Genomic DNA, 25,816 nt, shown 5'->3' with positions numbered 1-25,816 from the left:
CATATCCCCCACCCATCCCCAACTGTGTTGTCCATGTCCATCGGTTATGGTACATGTGTATAAGTTCTGTGGTTTATCTCTTCCCTCCCTCCCACTCCCTCTTTTGAGGGTTGTCAGCCTGTACCCCACTTCCACGTCTCTGGGACTACCCTGTTCCACAGACTGCTATGTTCATTATATTCCACGAATAAGTGAGATCATGTGATATTTGTCTTTCTCTGCTTGGCTTTTTTTGCTTAGGATAATACTCTCCAGGTCCCTCCATGTTGTCTCAAAGGACAAGAGATCTTTCTTTCTTACAGCTGCAGAGTACTCCATTGTGTATATGTACCACAGCTTTCTTATCCATTCATCTACTAAAGGACACTTGGGCTGTTTCCAGATCTTAGCTATTGTAAATAGTGCTGCTATGAACATGGGGGTACATATATTATTTCTGATTGGTGTTTCAGGCTCCTTAGGGTATATTCCTAAAAGTGGGATCACTGGATCAAATGGCAATTCAATTTTTTATTTTTTTTAGGTAGCACCACAGTGTTTTCATAGTGGCTGCACCAGTCTGCATTCCCATCAGCAGTGTACTAGAGTCCCCTTTTCTCCACACCCTCGCTAACACTTGTTGTTTGATGATTTGTTGATGGCGGCCATTCTGACAGGTGTGAGGTGATACCTCATTGTTGTTTTAATTTGCATCTCTCTGATGATTAATGAAGTTGAGCATTTCTTCATATGTCTCTTAGCCATATGTATGTCCTATTTGGAGAGGTATCTATTTAGTTCCTCTGCCCATTTTTTGATTGGGTTCTTTGTCTTCCTTTTGTGGAGTTGTATGAGCACTCTCTATATATTGGAAACTAACCCCTTATCTGATATATCGTTGGCAATTATGCTCTCCCATACAGTGGGTTGCCTTTCCATTTTGATGGTATTTTCTTTTGCTGTGCAGAAGCTTCTGAGTTTGATGTAGTCCAATGTGTTCATTTTCTCCTTCGTTTCTGTTGCCTTAGGTGATGTATCAGTGAAAATTCTGCTGCATATGATGTCTGAAATTTTGTTGCCTACATTTTCTTCTAGGATTTTTATGGATTCATGAGTCACATTTAAGTCTTTTATCCATTTTGAGTTTATTCTTGTGTAGGGTGTAAGTTGATGGTCTAGTTTCATTTTTTTGCATGTAGCTCTCCAATTTTCCCAACACCATTTATTAAAGAGGCTGTCTTTATTCCATTGTATGCTCTTGCCACCTTTGTCAAATATTAATTGAGTATATTGCCTTGGGCCCATTTCTGGGTTCTGTTCTGTTCCACTGGTCTATATGCCTGTTCTTGTGCCAGTACCAGGCTGTTTTGATGACAGTGGCTTTGTAGTATAACCTGAAATCTGGTAATGTAATCCCTCCTACTTTGTTCTTCTTTTTCAAGATTGCTGTGGCTATTTGAGGTCTTTTTTGGCTTCATATGAACTTTTGAAGTATTTGTTCTAGTTCTGTGAAGTATGCCATTGGTATTTTGATGGGGATTGCATTGAATCTATAGATTGCTTTGGGTAGTATGGACATTTTAAGGATGTTAATTCTTCCAATCCATGAACAAGGTATGTGCTTCCACTTTTTTATATCTTCCTATCTTCCTCTCTTTCTTTTTTCAATGACCTGTAGTTTTCTGCAAATAGGTCCTTTATTTCTTTGGTTAGGTTTATTCCTAGGTATCTTAAATTTTTTTGCTGCAATGGTAAATGGGATTGTTTTCTTAGTTTCTCTTTCTGTGAGTTCATCATTGGTGTATAAGAATGCCATTGATTTCTTGACGTTAATTTTGTATCCTGCTACTTTGCCAAATTCATTTATTAAGTCTAGTAAATTATTGATGGACTCTTTGGGGTTTTCTACATATAGTATCATGTCATCTGCGAATAACAACAGTTTCACGTCCTCCTTTCCAATTTGGATCCCTTTTATTTTTTCTTCCTGTCTGATTGCTGTAGCTAAGACTTCCAGTACTATGTTAAATAAGAGTGGCAGACCCTGGCCAGTTTTGCTCAGTGGTTGGAGCGTCAGCCTGCGGTCCAGAGAGACCCGGGTTCGGTTCCTGCTAGGGGCATGTACCTTGGTTGCGGTTTGTCCCGGCCCTGGTTGGGTTGTGCGGGTGGCAACCACTCGATGTGTCCCTTTCACATCGATGTTTCTTTCTCTCTCTCTCCCTCCCTCCCCACTCTATCTGAACAAAAAATGGAAAAATGTCCTCAGGTGAGGATAAATAAATAAATAAATAAATAAATAAATAATAAGAGTGGCAAAAGTGGGCATCCTTGTCTTGTTTCTGTTCTTAAGAAAAATGCTTTTAGTTTTTGCCCATTGAGTATAATGTTGGCTGTTGGTCTTTCATATATGGCCTTTATTATGTCTAGATATGATCCCTCTATTCCCACACTGCTGAGCGTTTTTATCAGAAATGGATGCTGGATTTTGTCAAAGGCTTTTTTGGCATCTATTGATATGATCATGTGGGTTTTATTCTTCATTTTGTTTATGTGGTGTATCACATTTATTGATTTGTCAGTATTGTACCAGCCTTGCATTTCAGGGATGAATCCCATTTGGTCATGGTAAATAATTTTTTGATGTGTTGCTGGATCCGATTTGCTAGTGTTTTGTTCAGGATTTTGGCATCTATGTTCATCAGGGATATTGGCCTGTATTTTTCTTTCTTTGTAGTACCTTTTTCTGGTTTTGGAATTAGAATTATGCTGGCCTCATAAAACGAGTTTGGAAGTCTTCCTTCTTCTGGAATTTTTGAAATAGTTTGAGGAGAATGGGTATTAGTTCTTTTTTGAATGTTCGGTAAAACTCCCCCATGAAGCCATCCGGGCCTGGACCTTTGTTTGCTGGGAGAGTCTTCAATTTCTTCTGTTATTATTGGTCTGTTCAAGTTTTCTCTCTCTTCCGGTCCAGTTTTGGGAGACTATGTGTTTCTAGAAATTTTTCCATTTTGGTTAGATTGTTGAATTTGTTGCCATATAATTGTTCATAGTAGTTGTTAATAATCTTTTGTATTTCTGTGGTATCAGTTGTTACTTCTCCTCTTTCATTTCTGATTTTGTGTATTTGGGTTCTCTCTCTTTGTTTCTTGGTGAGTCTAGCTAAGGGTCCATCAATCTTGTTTATCTTTTTGAAAAACCAGCTCTTCGTTTCATTGATCCTTTGAATTTTTTTTTTTTTTTTTTTTTTTTTGGTCTCTATGTCATTTATTTCTGCTCTGATCTTTACTATTTCCTTCCATCTACTTGCTCTGGGGTTTTCTTTTTGTTTGCTCTCTAGTTCTTTAAGTTGTGAGGTTAGGTAGTCTATTAGAGAGTTTTCTTGCTTCTTGAGGTAGGCCTGTAGTGCTATGAACTTCCCTCTCAGAACTGCTTTCGCTGTATCCCATAGGTTTTGTGGTGTTGTGTGTTCATTCTCATTGGATTCCAGGAAGATTTTAATTTCTTCCTTAATCTCCTCAGTGACCCATTTATTGTTTAATAAAATGTTATTTAGCTTCCATGTGTTCAAATGTCTTTGCATGTTCTTGTTGCAATTGATTTCTAGTATCATGCCATTGTGATCTGAGAAGATGCTTGATATGATTTCAGTCTTCTTGAACTTGTAGAGACTTAGTTTGTATCCTAACATGTGGTCTTTCTTTGAGAATGTCCCATGTGCACTTGAGAAGAATGTGAATTCTGTAGCTTTGGGGTGTAATTCTCTGTAGATATCTATTAAATCAATTTGGTCTAGTGCTTCATTTAGAGTCTCTGTTTCCTTGCTAATTTTTTGTCTAGAGGATCTATCCAGTGATGTCAGTGGGGTGTTGAATCCTCTGCTTTGGTTGTATTGCTATCTATTTCTCCTTTGAAGTCTTCCAGAAGATTTTTAATATACTTTGGTGCTCCTATATTGGGTGCATATATGTTTATCAAGGTTATATCTTCCTGTTGGATGGATCCTTTCAATATTATGTAGTGGCCTTCTTTGTCTCTAATTATGATCTTCATTTTGAAATCTATTTTATCAGATATGAGTATTGCTACCCCAGCTTTTTTTTCCTTTCCGTTTGCTTGGAAGATTTTTTTCCATCCCTTCACTTTCTACCTATGTGAGTCTTTTGTTGTGAGGTGGGTCTCTTGTGAACAACATATAGATAAGTCATGCTTTCTTATCCAATCAGCTACTCTGTGTCTTTTTATCGGAGGATTCGATACATTTACATTTAAGGTGATTATTGATATGTATTTATTTATTGCCATTTTTGTTTAGTGTGGTTATATTTTTCTTCCTATTTCTCCTGCTAATTACAGCAGTCCTTTTAACATTTCTTGCAGTGCTGGTTTGGTGCTAATGTATTCCCTTAGCCTTTTTCTTTTTTTTTTTTTTTTTGTCTGGGCAGCTCTTTATTTGACTTTCTATTTTGAATGATAGCCTTGCTGGGTAGAGTAGTCTTGGATTCAGATCCTTGTTTTTCATGACCTTGATTACCTCATGCCATTCCCTTCTGGCCTGTAGTGTTTTTGTTGAGAAGTCAGCTGAGAGCCTTATGGGGTTTCCTTTGTAGGTAACCTGTTGCTTATCTCTTGCTGCTTTTAGGATTCTCTTTTTGTCTTTAATTTTTGTCATTTTGATTACTATGTGTGTTGGTGTGAGCCTGTTTGGGTTCTTACTTAGGGTTCTCTGTGCTTCTTGAACTTGAATGCCTTCTTCCTTCACCAAATTAGGAAGTTTTTGTCACTATTTCTTCAAATATATTCTCTAACCCTTGCTCATTTTCTTCTTCTTCGGGGTCTCCTATGATGCGAATAGGAGAACTGTCCCACAGTTCTCTTAAGCTATCTTCCTATTTTTTTATTGTTTTTTCCTTTTGGTTTTCTGATTGGTTGATTTTTTCTACCCTACCTTCTAATTCACTGATCCGGTCCTCAGCTTCCTCTACTCTGCTATTTAGACCTTCCAACTTTTTCATTTTTATTTCTGATATGTCATTCTTCATTTCTTCTTGCTGGTTTTTAATTTCCAACTGGTTGATTTTCAACATTTCTATGTCTTTACTCATGGTGCTTGTGTCCTTACACATGCTGTTGAGCTTCCTCAAGATCATGGCTCTGAATTCTAGTTCTGTTAACTTGCTTAACTGCACCTCATTTATCTCCTCTTCGGTAGAGGTCTCTTGTTCTTTCATTTGGCTTTTGTTTCTGTGTTTCACCATTTTGGCTATCACAGTGGGCTTTGGAGCCTGCCAAGTTTTCCCTGTGGGTATTGGTGTTCTGCTGTTTGTGGCTCCCTCTCCTGGGTTTGGATGAGCCAGGAAGGACCCACATTAAACACCACTGTCGCCCTGGCCGGTTTGGCTCAGCGGTTAGAGCATCGGCCTGCGGTCTGGAGAGACCCGGGTTCAGTTCCCGCTAAGGGCGCATACCTCGGTTGCAGTTTGTCCCCGGCCCTGGTTGGTCGTGCGGGTGGCAGCCACTCGATGTGTCCCTTTCACATCGATGTTTCTCTCTCTTCCTCTTTCTCCCTCCCACTCTGTCTGTACAAAAAATGGAAAAATGTCCTCGGGTGAGGATAAAAAAAAAAAAAAAAAAACACCACTGTCAAGTCTTACTTTCCTGGTTAAAGTTGCTAGCCCAGGGATGGTACAGTTATCCTCTAGCTTTTTGCCTGGAGGCTATCAGTAGGGGTTACTTGAAGAACCTTGGCTTCTCAGTTGAATGAAAAACTTCCTCAGGTGCTCAGCGTAAGGGGATTTTCCGAGGGTGGGCCAGATGCTGGTTGTTAATGGGCCTTAGTTTGCATTTAAATGGCCACCGGGTGGGGTTGAATCTCTGAGGGAGGGGCCGCTGCCTCTCCCGGAGCCCCGGGAAGGAGTAAGATGGCCACTATTCTGTGTGGCCACAACTCAGCAAAAACTCTGAGCACCCTCCAAATCCCAAGTGTCCCCACACAGTTCCAGTTCTGTCTGCCCTCCCTCTGCCAGAGCCCACGGTGAGTGGTTGTGGCTATTTCAGCGCTTTGTCCCAGCCCTCTGCACTGTGGAGCGGGCTTGGGCTTTTAACCCCAAGGCTGCTACTCACAGCTAAGGCTACTGCTGTCCGTGGGCTTCCAGCCCCCTGCCCCCTCCTGTGCCTCCACAATCCTACCAGGATCGATTCAGTGTCCCTGGTCATATGGTCCTCACAAGCTGCTTTTCTGTTTCTTTTTCCCAACGATTTGTCTTTATTTTAGTTGTAATTCCAGTTTGGTCCTGAGAGATGGTCTGTGTAGCTTCCATTCACTCTGCTGCTATTTTGGAATCTCCTCAAAGAAATCTTAAAGTCTGAATACCATTATAAAGTTTCTGGCTACTTATGTCAAATTTTCTGGGTTTTAGCCTCAGTAATATTTACTCCAGGGCCTCGCGTTATCTCCCATATCATTGGCATTCCAGCTCTGGTGGCTTAACCAACTTATTCATGGGGGAGTATCTGTGGTGTGTCATGATCATATGTGCATGAAACAGTTATTTCTTCCAGACAGCGAGACCTCAGCTTTTAGAACATCAGGATTCAGTGATATCTTGATCTTGATCAAGTCTCAGTTGCGGTTCAGTCCCTGGCCCTGCTCTGGGTCATGTGTCTAATTGAGCTTTTTGAATCTTTAAAATCTGATGACTTGTGACTGAAGCTAATCCAAATATGTTTACCTCTAATAGGAAGCTTGCTGAACTGATGATGAGAGGACTAGCTGGGTAGAAACTCGAGGAAAACCTTCCGAAAAGCGTATCAGGGTATCTGATTCTGAAATAGATCTTACTCTTGATCATCAGCCCCCCTAAGCACCTCCGAACTAATGGAATGGATATTCTGTCTTAACCCAGATGGCCATGGTTAAAGCTGTGAAAATAGAAACCAATAAGAGTCAAAGATAACAGAACCGTCATGTCCCCAGGAACTGTGGCAATGGCTTACTCCAGCTACTTGAGGGCTCCAGGAGGAGGAAGGACCTATTTCTAAAGCACTCCTACTGGTAGGACCTCATCCCTGCACACCAAACTCAAATGAAATCTGTACATTACAGGGAATTATTTTTTACACATAGTTTAAAAAAACAAATATTCATCTTGTCTTAAAAATACCTATAGAGAGAGATGGAGCCGAAATGGACTCTAGACCTACTCTGCCACAGGTTTAGAACAGAGGTCAGCAAACTAGAACCCATGGGTCAAATCTGACCCACCATCTATTTTTTTCAATAAAGTTTTATTGACTCGTAGTCCACTTATTTATGTATTGTCTATGTCTTTTTTTGCTATACAAAAGCAGAGCTGAGTGGCTGTAATAAAGACCATACAGCCCCAAAAGCCAAATAAAAATAAACCTGTTAACCTCCCTGATCTAGAAGAATTATTCAGCTTCAGTCGGTTTTAGCACTGACATTTATTCAATAATGGAAATCACACATTTCCTCATCCTCTAGCTCACAGGATATTATATTAAGAGGCTCAAAGCTGCCTTTATAGAATCTTTCTAAATAAAACTCTTCACTATACACCTATTAGAATGGCCAAAATCCAGGACACTGAAAACACCAAATGCTGACAAAGTTGTGGAGCAATAGAAACTCTCCTTCATTGCTGGTGAGGATGCAAAATGGTACAGCCCCTTTAGAAGACAGTCCAGTAGTTTCTTACAAAAGGAAATACACTCTAACCATATAATCCAACAATTGCTCTCCGTGGTATTTACCCAAAGGATGTAAAAATATATGCCCACACAAAAGCCTGCACATGGATTTTATAGCAGCTTTATTCATAACTGCCCAAACTTAGAAGCAACAAAGATGTCCTTCAGTAGGTGAATGGACAAAAAATGTGCTACATCTAGACATTGGAATATTATTCAGCAATTAAATGAGCTATCACTGAAAAGCCGTGTAGGAATCTTAAATGCATATTACTAAGTGAAAGAAGCCAATCGGAAAAAGTTACATATTAAATGGACCCAACTGTACAACATTCTATAAAAGGCAAAACAATGGAGAAAGTAAAAAGATCAGTGGTTGCCAGGGGTTGGGGGTAGGGGCATGAGTAGGCAGGGCACAGAGGATTTTTAGGGCAGTGAAATATTCTGTATGATACCATATTGGTGAATACATGTCGTTATCTATTGTCCAAACCCACAGAACATACAACATCAAGAGTGAACACTGAGGTAAACTATGGACTCTGAGTGATAATGATGTGTCTGTGTAGGTTTATCAGCTGTAACAAATGTACCCCTCTTGTGGGGGAACATCAACATTGGGGGGGCTACGCAGAGGGTATAGAGGACATCTCTGTGCCTTCCACTGAATTTTGCTATGAATCTAAAACTGCTCTAAAAAACAGTCTATTTTTAAAAACTATTAGTTAGCCCTGGCCGGTTTTGCTCAGCAGTTAGCGCATTGGCCCGCAGACCAAAGAGTCACGGGTTCGATTCCAGTCAAGGGCAGTACCTCAGTTGCGGTTTGTCCCCGGCCCTGGTCAGGGTCGTGCAGGAGGCAACCAGTCGATGTGTCCCTCTCACGTCAATGTTTCTGTCTCTCTCCCTCTCCACCGCCCTCCCACTCCATCTGAAGATAAATAAAAAAATATCCTTAAGTGAGGATTAAAAAATAATAATAAATCAATAAATAAATTAATAAATAACTATTAGCTAATGGTATTGTAAAGCCCATTAACAGCTATTTACCAGCTGACTCCAGTCTGCACCCTCTGGACACCTCAGAGAACTGCAGTTCTTTGCTCTTGGGTAGGACCATGTGACTATGTGACTAGTTATGGCCATAGTGGTCAAGTGCAAGTGACATGTATCACTTCCAAGCTGAAGCAAAATCTCCCAGATCTTTTCTTTCCCTTTGGCTCAAAAACTGGCAAATTCAAGCTTGGGACTGCCCCTAGTGACAGTGATGAACAGAGCCACCCCCCCCCCCACACACACACACACACCCCAACATCTGGTGGACACACAGCAGAATAAGAAATAAGCCTTTCTTATTCTAAACCATTGAGCTTTGGGGATTGTTTCCTCAGCAAAGTCTAGTTGTTCTTGACTGACAAAGAAATGTTCCAGAAACGATGTCATTATATTTGCGAAACTGACTTCTCCCTACCCTACCCTCCTGTTCAAAGATATGGCACATCTAAGGAAGCAACGCTGATCTGGCCATGAATTTCAATCTTCACTCACAAATAAAATTTAAAAAGTCTGAGCACTTAGTTCATGGAATCTCTTACTAAAATCTTGATCTTCTATTTTCAAGCACCTCAAACTTCCAAGGAGTCTCACTTTCTTCCCCAAAGGAGCCTCTTCCTCATGCCTGTCAAGCCCTCTTCGTTCTCCCTTCAAGCAGTGGGTTCCCTTCCGGGAGCGGGGAGGGTTCTCCCTCCTTCGTGATTAATTTTCTCCCAAGACTCACAGGTTTTGTCCCTTCCTCAGAGAGCGGAGGAGGAGACAGATTCTAATCAAGGAAAGAGGCTGGAGACGCTTGTGAAACCCCACAGGTAAAAATGTTTATCTCGCTATAAATCATCATCATTTCTGCTAATGTTTGAGTGTCTCCATTAGTTACCATCTCTTTTGCTTTTTCTCAACTGGTTCAGAAATCAGGTAGAAAGCAGGATGTTATTTGGGAGCAGGGGGCACTCAAACCCCCAAAGTGGCCAACTGGAATCCTCTCAGGAAGTTTCCCTAACAACTGATCAGTGATCATACATTAACCTGTTTGCTCTGTGGAAGGGTCATGGGTGCTGTGACAACCTTGGAGAATAAGTCGGGGACACCTTGATGCAGTCTTGTCATGATCTCTTCCACTTACAACTCCTTGCTGACATCGTCAGGTTTGCAGAGCAATCCGAATCCCACACGAGATCAATCTTTTTACGACCTGTGTGCAAAGGGCTCTGAATCCCCCGAGTAACCCCAGTCTCTACAGCAGGGTTCCAACCGATTCTAGAAAGCAACCCCCTCTGCACCATCGGCTTATCAGATTCTTATCTTCCCATCCAAACCTAAAACCTCTCTCTGCTGCACCAATGCAGCAGTAAACGCACAACTACTTGGGGATTAGCAAAAACACAAAGGAAAATACCCTCTGCAGTTCTCCTTGCAAAGTCACAGCATTTCCAGCTGCTTCCTCCCTCACACATAACTTTGACCTCCCTACAAGGGTTCCTGTTTGGACGTTACCGATGTGCAGTGACCCAGAGCAGCAGTTTTGACCAAGTCATGGCATTTACTTCCAAGATCTAGTGAACCATGGTTGATTGGTGACCCCCACCCGTCCGCTAGGGGCACGATGACCACTTTCAGGATTATCAACAAACTCAGGTGCTGACACGAGGGCCAACCAGCAGCTTTCTGATTATAAAAAATAATCGGGAATCTTGAAATTGAGTGGATCACTAAGTCTTGCTGCAAATTCTCCTGAGACTTCTTTCAACGTTCTCTACTCCTATTCTGTTTCAGCTCCGGGCATCTTTGTCTGGACAACAGGAAAAACTAACTGGTCCTCCTGCCCAGTCTCTGCCTTTGACACCATTGCCATGGTGATCACTGTGGAAAACCAACAGGACAGCCTTGGCCAGTTTGCTCAGTGGTTAGAGCATCAGCCTATGGACCAAAGAGTCACAGGTTCAATTCTGGTCAAGGGCACTGTACCTCGGTTGTGGTTCAGCCCCCAGCCCTGGTCAGGGTCATGCAAGAGGCAGCCAATTGATGTGTCTCTTTCACATCACTATCTCTCTCTCTCTCTCTCTCTCTCTCTCTCTCTCTCTCTCTCTCTCTCCTTCCCTCCCTCCCACTCTATCTGAAGATAAATGACAACATTTCCTCAGATGAGGATTTAAAAAAGAAAACCCACAGGACTACCTGATTTCCTCAGGACTGCTCAGCACATGTGTGTCAGTTAGGTCCAGTCCTAATGCTGCGACTAACAAGGCAAGTCCTTTAGTGTCTAAAGTTTAGACACTGCAAGGTGTGCTCTCCTCACCTTGGACTGGAAACAAGAGCACCCACTTCATGGAGTTGGGGAAAGACTGTGTGGGGTAATACACATAAGACTCTTAGCACAATGTTCTGTCGTCCACTAAGTGCTCAATAAATGTTTATGATTATCACATGTTTCAAACATTGGAGGCCCTGCAAATTCTGATCACAAGAGACCTTTCAATTCCCATCTCTACCAACCTGCACACTGGATGTACTCCCTGTGCTCACCAGACACTGCTGGTCCACATACCCCCCAACTGGAACTTAGTTTTTACCTTGAGCACGCTTGTCCCGAAATGTAAAAAGAGTAGTCAGAGAGTCATATGTTTCCAACAAAGCTTTTCATTAGAAGATGATCCTCTAAAATTACCCATAGAGATGGTATGTTGCTTTCTGCAATTGGTATGATTTTTTATGTCTAATCATCTTTATCTCTAACAAAGATCATGTTTTCCACCCTGAAATAAGTTACCTTTAATGCCCACATGTATGCTCTTCTCAAACTCACCAGAAGGGGGAGTGCCTGCATCAAGTAGGGAGCTCCTGCACTCCCTCACAAGGGGACAGTAATTTGTCCCAGAATTCGTAAACCAGTGACATTAACGTTTTTATAATTACCAGAGACCCAGAAGATAGAAGCTTCTCAGCTCTTACAGTTCTTCATCAATACTTGTCATAGCACAGCCCAGGCTTGCTATGATTATCATAATGAATTTTTCTGTGATTTGCACGGATCTGAACTCTAGTTACAGGCTAGAAAAACTGAGTTAGCTCAATTCCACATTGCTGATGATTCCCACACATGCTTCATTTCATTCTCGCTGTAGCCTGTGCAAAGCAGAAGCATCACACGATGCTTAAGAGCACAGACTCTGGAGCCAGGCTGCCTGGATTCAAACCCTGCCTCTGCCACTTGCTAGCTGTGCGATCTCGAGTCAGATGCTTAATCTCTCTGTGCCTCAGCTCCCTCATCTGTAAAATGGGAATAACCATAGCACATACCTCCAGGGTTGTTTTGAAGGTTAAATGAGTCAAAATGTGCACGTAATTGGAAGAGCGTCAGACACAGTGGATACTCTCTGTGATTTAGTGGCTACTCTCCGTGATTAGTGGACGCTCTCTGTGGTTTTGCTAGGCCTGCCATTACTATGCTGCTGAGTAACTGTCCTGAAACATCACAGACCGGGAAAGGAGGAGACCGCACTGAATCTGTCACCCTGAAGGCAGCTCAGCAAAGGAAACCCGGTCACGATTCTACTCGACTTGGAGTCAAAGCTTCCAGCAATGGCCACAGGAGGGGAACAGGCAGTGCAAACATCAAAACAGAAAGGATTACTTATTTACCCGCCATTTCAATTCCAGAAACTCAGGGTGGTTAAAACTCCTAAGCAAAGATATGGCTCTAATAACTGCTGATGGTTCATAAACAGCCACCCAGGGGGCCCCACAGGATTGCAACTGTTATTAATGGAGGACCTTGACAGTGCCGGAACCGCTCTGCGCCTGGAACAGCCCACACGGCATGGACATTCTCACTCCACAACACGCTTCCACCCTCCCCGCGGGGAGAACACTTCCGCACCTCTGCCGCGGTCACAGATGTCTGCCCCTGTTACCTGAGTTCGCTCCTGTGGATTTCTGCTATTTTTCTTTCCAGCTTCTGTGACTGCTTAGGGAAAATCTCAAACTCACTGATGTAATTCTCAGGATGCTCATCAGGATCGTAATCACCGAGCTCAGCTGTAAGCAGTAAAACAAAGAGACAGAGAGAGATTAAAAACAACAACAGGGTGCACGTGAAAAGGCTCCTGCCCGAAAAGAAGAGCCTGGAATAGGCTCACCCGATGAAATGTACCTGTATCCCTAGAAAGACCTCGGCCTGAGTGTCTGGAAGCATATGTTCTAGTTCAGGTCCAGTTGTGTGAGCTTGGGCTCTTGCCAACCTCTCTGAGGCTCCTTTCTTTCTTTCTTTCTCTTTCTTTCTTTCTCTCTTTCTTTCTTTCTTTCTTTCTTTCTTTTTCTTTCTTTCTTTCTCTCTCTCTTTCTCTCTCTCTTTCTCTCTCTCTTTCTCTCTTTTTTCTTTTTCAAAAATATTTTTTATATTTATTGTTGAAAGTATTACAGATGTCTGCCCTTTGTCCCCCATTGACCCTCTCCTCCCTGCTCCCTGCTCCCACTCCTTCTTTCCCCGTGAGTCTCTGTTCTTTACCTATACACTAAAGGGATTTGAGTCATTGTTTCTCAATGGGGCACTAATGAGATTAAACAATTATTTATTGTTTCAGACCTTCCAAGGCACAGTAGGACATTTAGCACCCCTGCCCTCAGGCACTCAGTGCTAGTGGCACACCCAGTCATTGTGATGACCAAAAGAATGCTTCCCCCAAAATTTCCAAATGCTCTCCGGAACAGGAAGGAGGTAGTGCACTACCTCTACTGGAAACCACGGAACATCCCTCGTGGTTCCTTTCAGGGCCCATTTTCTCTGAGTCCAGGAGTCCCCTGGCTGGAGCTGCTTGCTCTGAGACTTGTGTAGGTGTGGCTCATTCAATGAAAAAGCACAAGATGAAGGCACCCAAGAGGACTGCACTTAAAAGTAAATGGATTGCTCTTCGATTAAAGAGTGTGTATCACAGTGTGGACAAGCATGCCAGGCTACGGTTGTTGCTGGGTTCTAATACAGGGCACCTCCGGAGGGTCTTTGAGTATAAAAAGAAGTGTCTGCACATCTCTGAGCACCCGCAGGGTAGAAGAGGACGGACCTGGATGTGCATGGGCCACCGCCTGGAGCAGCAAAGGAGATGCTCTGGCAGTGGGGATGTATTCCACCGAGTCCACAGCTTTACAAGGAAACTGAGCCAGGAAAGGGCAAGTATCTCAGGCAGAAATGGCCCAGAAAGTAGATCAAAGATGGTGGGAAAATTGCATTAGAGGAACTGGATCACCAACATGACTGAAATAGATGAAAAAATCAAGATGCCCTGAGCACATCTGCAAAATCACATACATCTCTGTAATTTGTATCCACTGTCCCTTCGTTGTTGAATCATCTAATGATTGTAAAAGGACAAAACTGGGAGGAAACCTAAGCTCTTTAGAGCTTCTTAATATAATTCAAATTGCAGTTCTTAAAACAACCTAAAATGTATACCACAATAGAAAGAACTTTTAAAATAAGACCCAAAATACCATCAACATTGTGGGAAATTGATTAATTTGATTGCATCCAAATTTAGATAGTTCTATCCATTAAAGGACATCATCGTCCAAATAATAAATGACAAGTTGAAAGAATACATTTATACAATCTAAAGCTATCAATAACTAATATCTAGAAATTAAGAAGAAATCCCTACAAATCGATAAGAAAATGAGCAGGAAGACCAACAGGAAATTGTCAAAGGATATAAACAGCCAGTTCACAATAAGGAAAACCCAAGGGCTCGTGGATGGAGAGATGCTCAAACCCACCCATAATTAGAGCCATGCCAACCAGAACAACGAGGTATCATTTCACACCTACGAGATTCACAAAAAGTCTGGGGATTTTATGTGTTGGCAGAGACATGAGGAAATGCAAACACTTGTACACTTCTGAAGGATTCTTGATACATGTAGCTCTTTTAGAGAACAGCTGGGAGTATTTAGTCAAATTTATGATCCAGCAACCCCATTTCTGGGCATATATTCTAGAAAAACTCTGGGTGTAAAAAAAATATATATGAAAGCAACTTGAGTGTTCATTGTCGGTGGGAGCATAAATAAAATATGGGTGATATACCCTTCTGGATACTCTGTAGCAATTAAAAGCAACAAAATAGATGTATACCCAGCAACATAAATGGGTCCACAAAACAGTGTTCTGCACATAAAAAGAAATAAAATGAGTTCTACAGCCTCATTTAATTTACAAAACTTAAACAATACTAATTTAAGTTTGTCACCTTAAATAATTTACAAAACACTAAACAATACTAATCATTTTATAAGGACGGGTGCAAAGTCAAAGATATGTATGAACCCAGTTATTGCCTTTAGGAATGGAATGATGGAAAAGGGAAATCAATCCATCAAACATAAGTGGGCTGAAAGGGATCAATGACAAGAACGGGTCATAAACTGATGATTAACTCAACATATGTTTCCAAAGAAACACACATAACATACCTGTACATACGCACAAACACACACATACATATACCCCTGTGAGCTCTATGGGCCTAAAATTTAGGAGATGGTATAACCCAGCGCTTCCACAGAGAATGGACCACTGACATGAAACGGGTCCTCTTCAACACAAATGACAACTTGCATAGTGGGTGGTAAGCGAGTGAGCTGTTGGAGGCAGTGGGCTTCTCTTTCAAGAAAAACGCATGAGGAACAATGAGCTTGTACTGCTCAACACTGCAGACAAGTAGCCTGGAAGATGCCCAAAAACCAAGAGAAGAAAAGCCATTGAACCTGCGCAAGGCTGCTGACCAGGTAAATGACAACACCTCCCCCATCACAGGCCCTGCTTTCTCGTCCCTGACAGCTTGTCTTTAACTCAGACTTCACCTGAAGCAAAAGGCAGGTTTAAAATGATTCAGGATTTCTAACTATTCAGATTTGGCTTTCCATACCAAGAGGAGTCAGGTAAGCGGCTTGTGGTTCTCTCTTCTATACATGACATTGAGGGTGAGTTGAAACAGGTCCTAGCACATTTCTAAGAGAAGTAACGGTCAGAAAACCTCAAAGAGTTGGAGCCAACAGATGAGTGCAATGGGGCGGTGGCAAACAGAAAGGGCAGACCTGACAGTGGTGCTTCCCCTAGCGGGGAGAGGACTCACTGCCAAAGAACTGGAGATGCAGGACATCCCAGTTTCAGGGCCACCTCCTCCAGGAGCCTTCCCGGACTGCTCCTGCAGAACCAGAGGCCCTCGGGTCACAGCAGGGAGCTGTGTGTCTCTTTAGCCATTAACACATATCTCAACTGTCTATTTACTTGTCTGTCTCCTCCCACCCTACCCCTCAGGACTCTGTATGACAGTGCCTGCCACCTAGCAGCTGCTCAATACATGTGGGGAGAACACAGGAACAGATAAGTGAATGAGGTAGGGAACCAACCCCTTTCCCAAGCAGAGGGATAAGGCATACATTGGTGCAATGAGGCAAGTGCCCGGTTCACTTAACCTATTTCGTGGAGAACTTACTGTATGCCGGACACAGGGGTACTGCAGCTGAAAAGCCACCCAGAGACCCACTTCCGTGGAATTTAGGTTCTACACGGGGAAGAGGGAGAAATGCATAATAAACCCCAAAACAACTCAGCAGAGTCATTTCAGATCTAAGTGCTTAAAAGATAGCAAAATGAGCATGAGAAAGAATGATGTGATGATGTGCAGGAGGGAGGCTGCTTCAGCAGTCCAGGAAGACTTCTCGGAGGAAGCGACCTCTGAACTGTGTTCTGAATACCTAGTAGGAGCCACAGACCCACAGGGGTTGAACACACCAGACAGAGGAGAGAACAGGAATCCTGCCCTGTTGCTGTTCTGTAGAAGCAACAGGAAAGATATTTTTACTGAGAAAGGATGGAAATAGATCCCTGGGGTCCTGTGTGTTTGTTTTGTAATTTGTCCTTATGAGAGAAAATGCATGGCATGCACTGAGTACACACAAGTGGCAAAACTCGGGGTGGCTGCCTGTTTTTTATACACTCAGAACATACAGACTCTAAAAACGTGCTCCTTCAAAGAGCATTGGCAAGCGAAATAAGTCAGTCACAGAAAGACAAATACCATATGATCTCACTAACATGTGGACTCTAATGAAGAAAATAAACTGACGAACAAAACAACCACCTCCTCTCAGACATTTGCCAGTCTGTTCCACGTATCCATGCCTCTGGGTTTTTTTGTTCACATGGATACATGGAACAGGCTGGCAAATGTCTGAGGGAAGGGAGGTTGGGGTACTGGATAAAAGGTGAAGAAAGTAGCCAAAGAACATATATGCATAGCCCGTGGGCACAGCCATCAGTGTGGGGAGGGCTAAGGGAGGGGGAGGGAGCTGGGTGGAGGTGGGCAAAGGGGCAAGGGGGGAATGGGGAATATCTGCAATAGTGTCAACAATAAAAAAAATAATAATTAATTAATTAAATAAAAAGAAAGAGAGCCCGGCTGGTGCAGCTCAGTGGTTGAGCATCAACCCATGTACCAAGAGGTCACCGGTTCAATTCCCAGTCAGGGCACATGCCCAGGTTGTGGGCCCAATCCCCAGTGGGGGCCATGCAGGAGGCGGCCAGTCGATGTTCTCTCTCATCGATGTTTCTATCTCTCTCCCTCTCCCTTCCTCTCTCTCTAAAATCAATAAAGAAAAAAAATAAAAAATAAAAAAGAAGAGAGAGTTGGCAAACCAGCAGCCCATGGAAAGTCACATCCTCCCCCGCCCCGTCCCCGGCTTTGTTGTCCATGTCCATTGGTTATGCGTACATGCACATAAGTTCTGTGATTTATCTCTTCCCTCCCCCCACCACCCCCTCTTCCGAGGGTTGTCAGTCTGTACCCTACTTCCATGTCCTTGACTCCTCTTTCCCTATCTCTGTAAGCATCAGCAGTTCCTACAAGGCAGATCTTTATCTGCATTTGTAATGATCTCTTGTCTGCATCTGTAACGATCTCTAGAGCTGCTGAAGAATGGCCCCAGCATCAGAGAACTTGACCGATCTGCTTTTACTGGACTGGCTACAAATGGCCCATGGACACCACTGCATTTTTAGCTGAAAGGTCCCTTCGAGGTCAGCCGTCCATTTACAGCTCTACTCTCCACAGCAGCTGTGTGTGTGGTCGGTGAGAACAACGAGGGGTATCCAATAGGGCCCCCATCATCTGGACGGGGCCTTTGTGGCTTTATTTCAGACATGAAACAGGTGGAGAGTTTCCCATTACAGATCCATACTGAGCTGCCCTTGGAGAATTGGCCATTATTCACTAATGCCTGACCGTGTTCAGAAATCCTCACACGTGGGCTGGCTGCTTGGATTAATATCGACCCCCTCTCCCTTATGGAGCGCGGTGCTCCCTGACGAGGCCTTGCTGTCTTCGCCGGGAAGGGGAGAACTGTGGTTTCTGCTTCCCTTAGCTCTGCTGGCGTTCGGAAGCATGTGCCCCACACTCGGGGCAGATGGGAGGACCTTTCCCATCACAGGATCATTGTTGTTCTGACTTTAAAAGTGAACATCTCCAAGGATTTCAACACCTCTGCCAAAAACTGCTACGCAGCACTAGTTTCCTCCCAGGGAAAGGGGGAAATCAACACAGACACGTTCTTTAGAATTCTCAGCGAGCACACACTGGGAAACGGGTCCTCCACGGAATTACTCTCAGCACAAGGCATCCCCCAGGGACCGGTCTGCCTACCACACCCCCCGGAGAAGGATGGGTCGGTCTCTCTCTCTGTGGCCGTGAATGAAGCTTAGAACTGTGGTCAGCAAACAACTGTCGTGATTCACTTAGGGCCCATCACAAGCCCCTGCCCTATTCCAGACCCTTTATAAGGGTGACATGCTCACTTGGTCCTTCTGTCTCATCCTTCCCCCTCCCCCTACACACACCTTTTCTCCCTCTCTCTCTCCTCTCATAAACATGTCATTAGCATTCATACTACAAAAGGCTGGATCATCTGGGTCCTTCTAAACATGCCCTGCAGCCAGCTGCCTCCCGACTGGCCCAGGGGAACAGAACACCTGAGTTGTACAACAGACTGTTGGCCTGGTGCTCGCCACCCTACGGGACCAGAGAAGCTGAAGATACAATGTATGTGTACCCACATGAATGAATGTATATATTTGTGCATATATCCGTTCTGTTTGGATTCACGCTATCTTCCTGGACATGGCTTCCCCTCAGTATACCCATTAAGCCCCACAGCGGGCCGTTGGAGCTCGGAGCATGGGACACCGCACAGTCACTCAGCTTCTCATGAAGTCTCGCGTTCTGAGCTCTCCCGCAGGGCCTTGAGGACCCCGTGTTTTTGCAGAGGCCCCTGTGACCACCACAGCCCAGCCCTCCCCCAGGACCCCACTGGGCTGAGAGGGAAGATCTCAACCAGGGCTCGGTTGCCAAGTACTCAGCCTGGCCTGGCCTCAAACCAGAGACACGGTGGGCACAGGAGGGGGCGTGGGAGGCACTGAACAGCCAAGCTCTACAGGCCAGTTCAACTTACCTTGAACGACACAGGCACCCAGGTAGGCAGCATCTGAGAAGGAGCAGAGCAGTCGGCCGTGGAAAATATCTCTTTTAATTTGCAGGTACAAAAGGTACCTGCAATACAGAAGGAGAACGTCGCCCTGAGTGCTGGTGGAGGCCTGGGAGAAGCAGCACCGTTCATGCTTCATCCGCCTGTACCAGCAGAGCCCTACCAGCTCCGAGGAGTGGCCCCGGCGTGCCAGCCCCTGGCGGGCCCGCAGAGGGAAACTGAGGGCCCTTCGGGATTCAAGGACACTCAAGAAGGACCAAGGAAAGCCACAGGGCCAGCAGCCACTGTTTCTGGCAGGAAAAACACAGCCACTGTCACCACCACCCACAGCTCAGGTACATGCTTCCCAAGTTTTGTGTGAAACAGAGTCGGGAAGTGGATAAAGTCAGTCCTCCGAGACCAGTCTCCAGGACACAGGCTCACATGACAATCCCAAATGACTTCGTGGTGAGGCCAGAAAGCCCATGTACTCATGACCAGAGCTGCCATCTACTTAGTGCCCTCTCCCCCTCTGCAGGGACAGCCAACCAGGTGCCTACAGAGCCAGGCAAACCTGATAGCAAGTGACAGGAGCTGGCGTAAGGGGGCCGGGGAGCAGAACCGAGAGCCCTGGCCCCCGGAAAGGGGTCAGCCGCTATGCACCCAGCCCGATGCCACCGCACAGAAAAGCAGGCCAGAAAACCAAGGAGACTGGATGTAGAAGTTGTGAACAAATAGGGGCTACCTTGGCAAACACGACAACTCCCTAATGGAAAGAAACCCCAGGGATGTTCCCATCATGAGAAATTCCCAGCTGAATGGGTCACAGAGGGAGGTCACAGTCTAAGCCCATCTGATAGCTCTACCTTGAGCAAGCCCTGTCCGTTTTTCTCATGTATCTGGAATAACACACTGAAAATGTCAGAGTGAGCTCTTCTCCAGACTTCCAAAGACAAACACCGGTGAGGGATGAGACGAGCCCACCATTCCTCGTTATTATTTTTACCCCCATACCTCTGAAAACTATTTATGTTAAATGTTACTGGTCCTGCACGCACCAATGTAAATGAAACTTGTGTCTCTCAATTTTACTTGATACCTAATTCAAGAGATGTCCCTACTTTGCTTCCTCCCTCCTCCTCCTCCTCCTCCATCTGCCACCTGTGGATTTTACATAAACTTTTTTGCATCTTCTCCTTTGATTCGAATGGATAAAATAACCTGCAGAACTGTGATTCCCCTGGACATTCTCAGTCCCTTGAGATTTTGCTTCTGGGACTAGCCCCCAAAACCTTAGCTCTTTAAACCTTTCTTTAGGCTTGGAATTTCTTTCATTGACAAAGTAAAATCCTTTGACTTTAAAATGTTACAACGAATTTTGTTTTGAAAAGCACGTGGGCTCAATTCGGCCAGGGGGAGGGACAGGCAGTCCGCAGCCCTGGCCCAGCGCGTCTGTCACTGCCTTCTGCTCCTCGCGACACTCGACCCCGCTGCGGATTTCTCGCCTTGCGTAGCCAGGTAGATTCCTCCATTCTAGACCCGGGCCTGGGTCTATTGCTTCTGACTAAAGAAACTTTGTGGGTGTGCGTAGATTCTCTCTGTGGTTATTTTAGAGTTTAACTCAGAGACCAATCTTTCTTCTTGGGATGGGGTGAGGACACCACTCAGTTTCAGTTACCACTTCCAATGCTCAAATAATGTGACTTGCACTCAGCCTGTGATTCGCTGTATACACAACCTCATTTTAATGACTAAGACACGGAGGACCAGAGAGGTGATGACTATGCCGAGATCACACAGCCGCCGCCAGTGGAGCTCACAGATCCTGGGTGCTGGTGCCCTGAGAGCACCCTGCGCTCGCCGGAGGGTTCCGCGGTCACTGGGGTTTCCGCACCTGCTTTGTGCCGTGCACTGTGCTGGCCCTGGGGACACGGCGGAGGCTCCGATGAGACTCTGCCCCATCGCTGTTGGCCCCGTTGTGTGCAGGGGGTACAGGCAGTCCCTCCGCAGCTCTTGCTCGGAGGTCGGTGTGCATTTCGTCAGAGGATAGTTACACTCGGTAGAAACGGCCCCAGAGGAGCTCCCTGCACCAGCGCCCCTCACACTTTGATGAGCACACAGATCACCTGCAGGTCCTGGGAGCCTGGGGCTCTGATTCAGGGGGTCTGGGCGGGGCACAGGAGTCCACATTTCTAGTAAGTTCCTGGTGATGCCGGGCTGCAGGCCCTGGACCACCCCTCGAGGATGAGGTTCTAAGCCAGAGGTTCTCAGCCCTGACTGCACATGGACTCACCTGGGAGCTTTTGAACACACCTACGCCGTGGCCCTCCCCCAGACCCAGCTCAGTGAGAATCTGGATCCACACAAAGCGTGTTTAGGAACGTCCACAGCAGCGTTATTCAGAGCAGCTAAAAAGTGGAAAACCCCGATGCCCATCAACCGATGCAAGGATAGAGGGACAGTGAATGCAAAGGAATATAACTCAGCGTGAGAGGAATGAAGCACTGATTCCCGCTACAGCATGGACGGACCTTGGAAACATTACGCTAAATGAGAGGCAGTCAGAAAATACTACATGTTATAGTCTATTGTATGAAACATCCTGAACAGGCAAATCTAGAGACAGAGTAGATTGGGCTGCCAGGAATGACTGCGCGGGTATGGGCCCCCCTCGGGTGAGAACATGTTCTGGGATTAGATTGTGGTGATGGTGGCACAACTTTGTGACCATACTACACTCATCTATGTGTACACTGTAATCTCTGCCTTAAGAAAGGAATACTTTTGAAAATCCAAACTGCCCTAGAATAGTGATTCCCACATATTTATATGCTAGGCTGGGGCTATGAAAACACAGGCTGCTGGGCCCTGTCCCAGGTCAGAGGCAGGGGCCAAATTCCCAGGGAGGTTGATGCTGCTGGTCTGGAGACCTCGCTTTGCAAGGTCGCATGATACTGGACATAATCAAATCTTCCCTCTTTTAAAGAAGAATGTAAACTATCCAGCCAAGAGCCCTGGGTTTGTTTTCTACGTGCTGAATGCATGCGTTGGACAGAAGCATTCCTTCCCACTTTGTGCTGAGTTTAGTAGTAAAAGAGCCTCAGGTAACTATTTACCAGTGAATGAGAGGTTTGGGCTCTAACCTGTACATTAAAAATCCAGTCTGACGAGAGCTTGAGAAAGGGAAAATCAGCTTTCACAACTTCCGAACCTGGATGATCTCTAGAGATAAGCATGGATTGCTGCAGAGTCAACATAATCTACTGAGCCTTAAAAACGGCTCCAGGTTCAGGCACTTGTTTTTTGTTTGTTTTCTTTTAGTACAATAGCCACTAAAAAATAATAATAATAATTCATCTTCCTTTAGTATCCCACCATCATGAAAGGCTTATGCAACGAAAGAACCTGGGGCTTACGCTATTGTGCCACCATTAGTGCTATTGCTTCTCTACCTGGCCTGAATTTAAACCTGGTTCTGACTAAACATATTCAAACCAACATACTTTGATTGCATTTAAGCGTATGCAGCATCTACAGAGAGAGAGGAGAGAGAGAGAGAGAGAGATTGTAAGATGACGGCATAAATGGAGAGAGAAAGGAAGGATAAAAAATGATTCTATGCCCTGGCCAGTTTAGCTCGGCGGTTAGAACATTGGCCTGCAGTTCAGAGAGACCCCGGTTTGGTTCCAACTAAGGGCATGTACCTCGGTTGCAGTTTGTCCCTGGCCCTGGTTGGGCAGTGCAGGTGGTAGCCATTCAATGTGTCCCTTTCATGTTGATGTTTCTCTCTCGCTCGCTCTCCCTCCCTCCCTCCCTCCCTCCCTCCCACTCTGTCTGACAAAAAATGGAAAAATGTCCTCAGGTGAGGATAAAAAAATAAAAAATAAAAAGATTCTAAATTTTAGATTAATCTTACAATAAAATAATTTCTCAAGCAAGAAAAACTAAAGTCTTTCAGGATAGGATTTAAACCATCAGTACCTGGGGCATTCCACAGTTCTTAGATTAGGTTTGAATGCTAAGGACCATATTGACTAAGAAAAATCCATCCCTACTGTGCAAAAACTGAACATTGTTTTAATTTTTTAAGAGACATAAAAATGTTCACAATTTTCCACTATTTGTACCTTATCTATTCAGGCTATTAGCTATTTGCTGCAAATGCTAGCAAATTTAATTGAGAGGGATTTAACTAGGGTTATTAGCTAAAACATTGTTCTATTTTACTTTCCAATGGGACTTTTCTCAACAACGAAAGATCTAGTGTTAATTTCTACTATGACACATATAAATTTTTATCCTCCAGACAAGTTTATAAAGAAAACAAATGACAAAAGTGAGCCATTTTGGCCCACGGTGGATCTTCCTGATTATACTGTTAGCACCACCCAGAGAACAGGACAAATCTCTCTCTCTCTCTCTGACTCTCTCTTTGTAGCTCTAACAGCCCCTGTGCCCTGGGCTATACAGGGAGCCAGAACTGAAGAAGAATTTAGCAAATAAATGAATACATTTTTGAGCTCTCAGCAGGCCAAATGTTGCATAATTCTATTTGCATGAAGTGTCTAGAGCAGGTAAATTCATAGGGACAGAAAGCAGACCAGTGGTGGCCGGGGGCTGGGGGCGAGGAGACTGAGTAGTGACTGCTGATGGATACAGTGTTTCTTTCTGGGGTGATGAGAAAACATTTTGGAACTTGGCAGCGGTGAGGGTTGCCTAACATTATGAATGTGCTTCATGCCAATGAATTGTCCTCTTTCAAATGGTAAAATGAATTTACGTTATATGTACTTTCTCTCGATTTAAGAAACACAGCAGGCCAGATTGCAGAATACTAACCATCACTTATAACATCCATTATCTATGTATTTCTCCCTTCCACACCTATATCCTGCCCCCAAGTACAAACCTCACTAAATGGCTGTGTGCAAACTCACAACAGAGAATGGAACCAACGTCACCTCAGGGCCACTACAGCCAGGCTTTCCCAGACATTCATGGATAATGAGAAAGCAAAATCCCCAAGCACCCAGCACATGTCCCTGCGAACAGTGATCAGGGACCCGCACTTGATCTCTGTGGCTTTCGTACCTATGGAGGCTATTGTGAGAGACAGTTAGACAGAATGATATTTGCAGCCACCAGATCACAGCCTCGCCAGGAGCTAAGCACAGAATGGCTCTAACCCGTCCACTGAACTGGCCCTTCTGGGACCCTGCTCAGCTGCACTGGCCCAGGCTGTTCCCGGAAGCGAGACCCCCAGAATGTGGACTGAATGTGGCCCCAGCAGAGGGAGATGAGAAGTGGGGAAGCCTGAGAATTGGAAAATTCAGAGAGTTGGGCTGAGAAGGGTCTAGACGGAGAGGGAAGCTGGCCCCCCGTCCGTCGTTTAGTAGAAGGAGTAGCAAACAGTCCATTCTGTCAAGTGATCTTTTCCCTCCCAGAAAAGCTTAGATGTAGAAGACAGGCCTAGGGGCTTCGCTCGCAATGAACTTGGCCATGTTCTAAAGACAGTCATCGTCTATTTATTTTTAGCACCCCACTGTCAGACGTTTTCAGAGAGCACCCCCTCCTTATAACCGCTCCTTTTTTGCACAGTTAATTACACTCCCAAGGACGAGTGTTTGGAAAACCCGAGACAATTCCGTGCAAGAGAAACATTCCAAACGGAAGGCTGAGCTGAGCGCCCGCTCGAGACCCTGTGCTCCAGACAAGGCACCTCAGGCCTGTAAGACTCGGGACCCTGGCTGGTGCAAGGGGCACGTGAAACAGAAAACAAGTGAAAAATACCTTGTGAGCTCTTCTTTAATCTTCAGGGGTTCGTGTGGGTAGAATTTCACTCTAAAGCACATGGTGTATGGTGGATAAGCTGAAACATCATAAAAAAAAAAGGCATGAGAAAAGCCGCAAAACACCAGGAAGCCTTACAGCCTGGCCTGGGGCTGGGAGAGGGCGATTTTCTGGATGAAGCAGGTATTATACGCAAGAAATCAAAGCCACAGTGACAACACAACTCAAAACTCTTGACAGACGACCAAGCCAAACGCAGACCGTCTAGTCCAGCAGCACATCCTTCCGGGTCACAGCTCCAGAGGACATGTTCCCTTCCTATGCTGCCCACCCCCCGGCGACAAATTGCCCACAAGCATCGCTCAGGTTTTCAGCCTAGTGAAATACTCTCTAGCCGGTGAGGTGGAACAACGTCACTGCACGTGACTAGTTTTCCCAAAGCAATGGTGCCTTTGAACTAAAATTGAGCTTTTTTTTTTAATGGAGTCAGCCACACACAGTAAAGATTCTACTTTATTTTTTTTCTCATATTATTTTAGTGTTATCTATCTATGAGGCAGTCACTTGTATGAAAATAAATACTTTTATAACTTCCTGATTTATCTGAATCAAGATAGTACTATGCAGATTGACATTCTGGTTGAGATCCATGATTCTGGAATGTCTTAACTACATTAAATATCCCAAACTCAGTGATCAGCTAAGGGGATTCTACAGGATTTCTGACACTTATAATTATAAGACTACTGCTGACTTGCAATATTAACCCAATAAATGCACA

At 44.5% G+C, this 25,816-nt stretch overlaps 1 protein-coding gene across 3 annotated transcripts in view; it reads right to left on the bottom strand.

Moving 5' to 3' along the window:
* FRMD3 (FERM domain containing 3) overlaps window positions 1-25,816 on the bottom strand; it is a 270,211-nt gene that overhangs the window by 80,173 nt on the left and 164,222 nt on the right. For all 3 annotated transcript variants that reach the window (XM_036261444.1, XM_036261445.1, XM_036261446.1), the window contains 3 exons: window positions 25,036-25,114; window positions 19,234-19,331; window positions 12,648-12,771 (listed from right to left, as the gene is read on the bottom strand). In XM_036261444.1, coding sequence (XP_036117337.1) covers window positions 12,648-12,771; window positions 19,234-19,331; window positions 25,036-25,114 — 301 coding nt within the window. The remainder of the gene's footprint in view (window positions 1-12,647; window positions 12,772-19,233; window positions 19,332-25,035; window positions 25,115-25,816) is intronic.

This window comes from Molossus molossus, unplaced genomic scaffold, assembly GCF_014108415.1.
Source record: "Molossus molossus isolate mMolMol1 unplaced genomic scaffold, mMolMol1.p scaffold_m16_p_14, whole genome shotgun sequence".
In the NCBI taxonomy this organism is placed as follows: domain Eukaryota; kingdom Metazoa; phylum Chordata; class Mammalia; order Chiroptera; family Molossidae; genus Molossus; species Molossus molossus.
The sequence above is the reverse complement of the archived record's forward strand: the minus strand, read 5'-3'. Positions and strand labels throughout refer to the sequence as shown.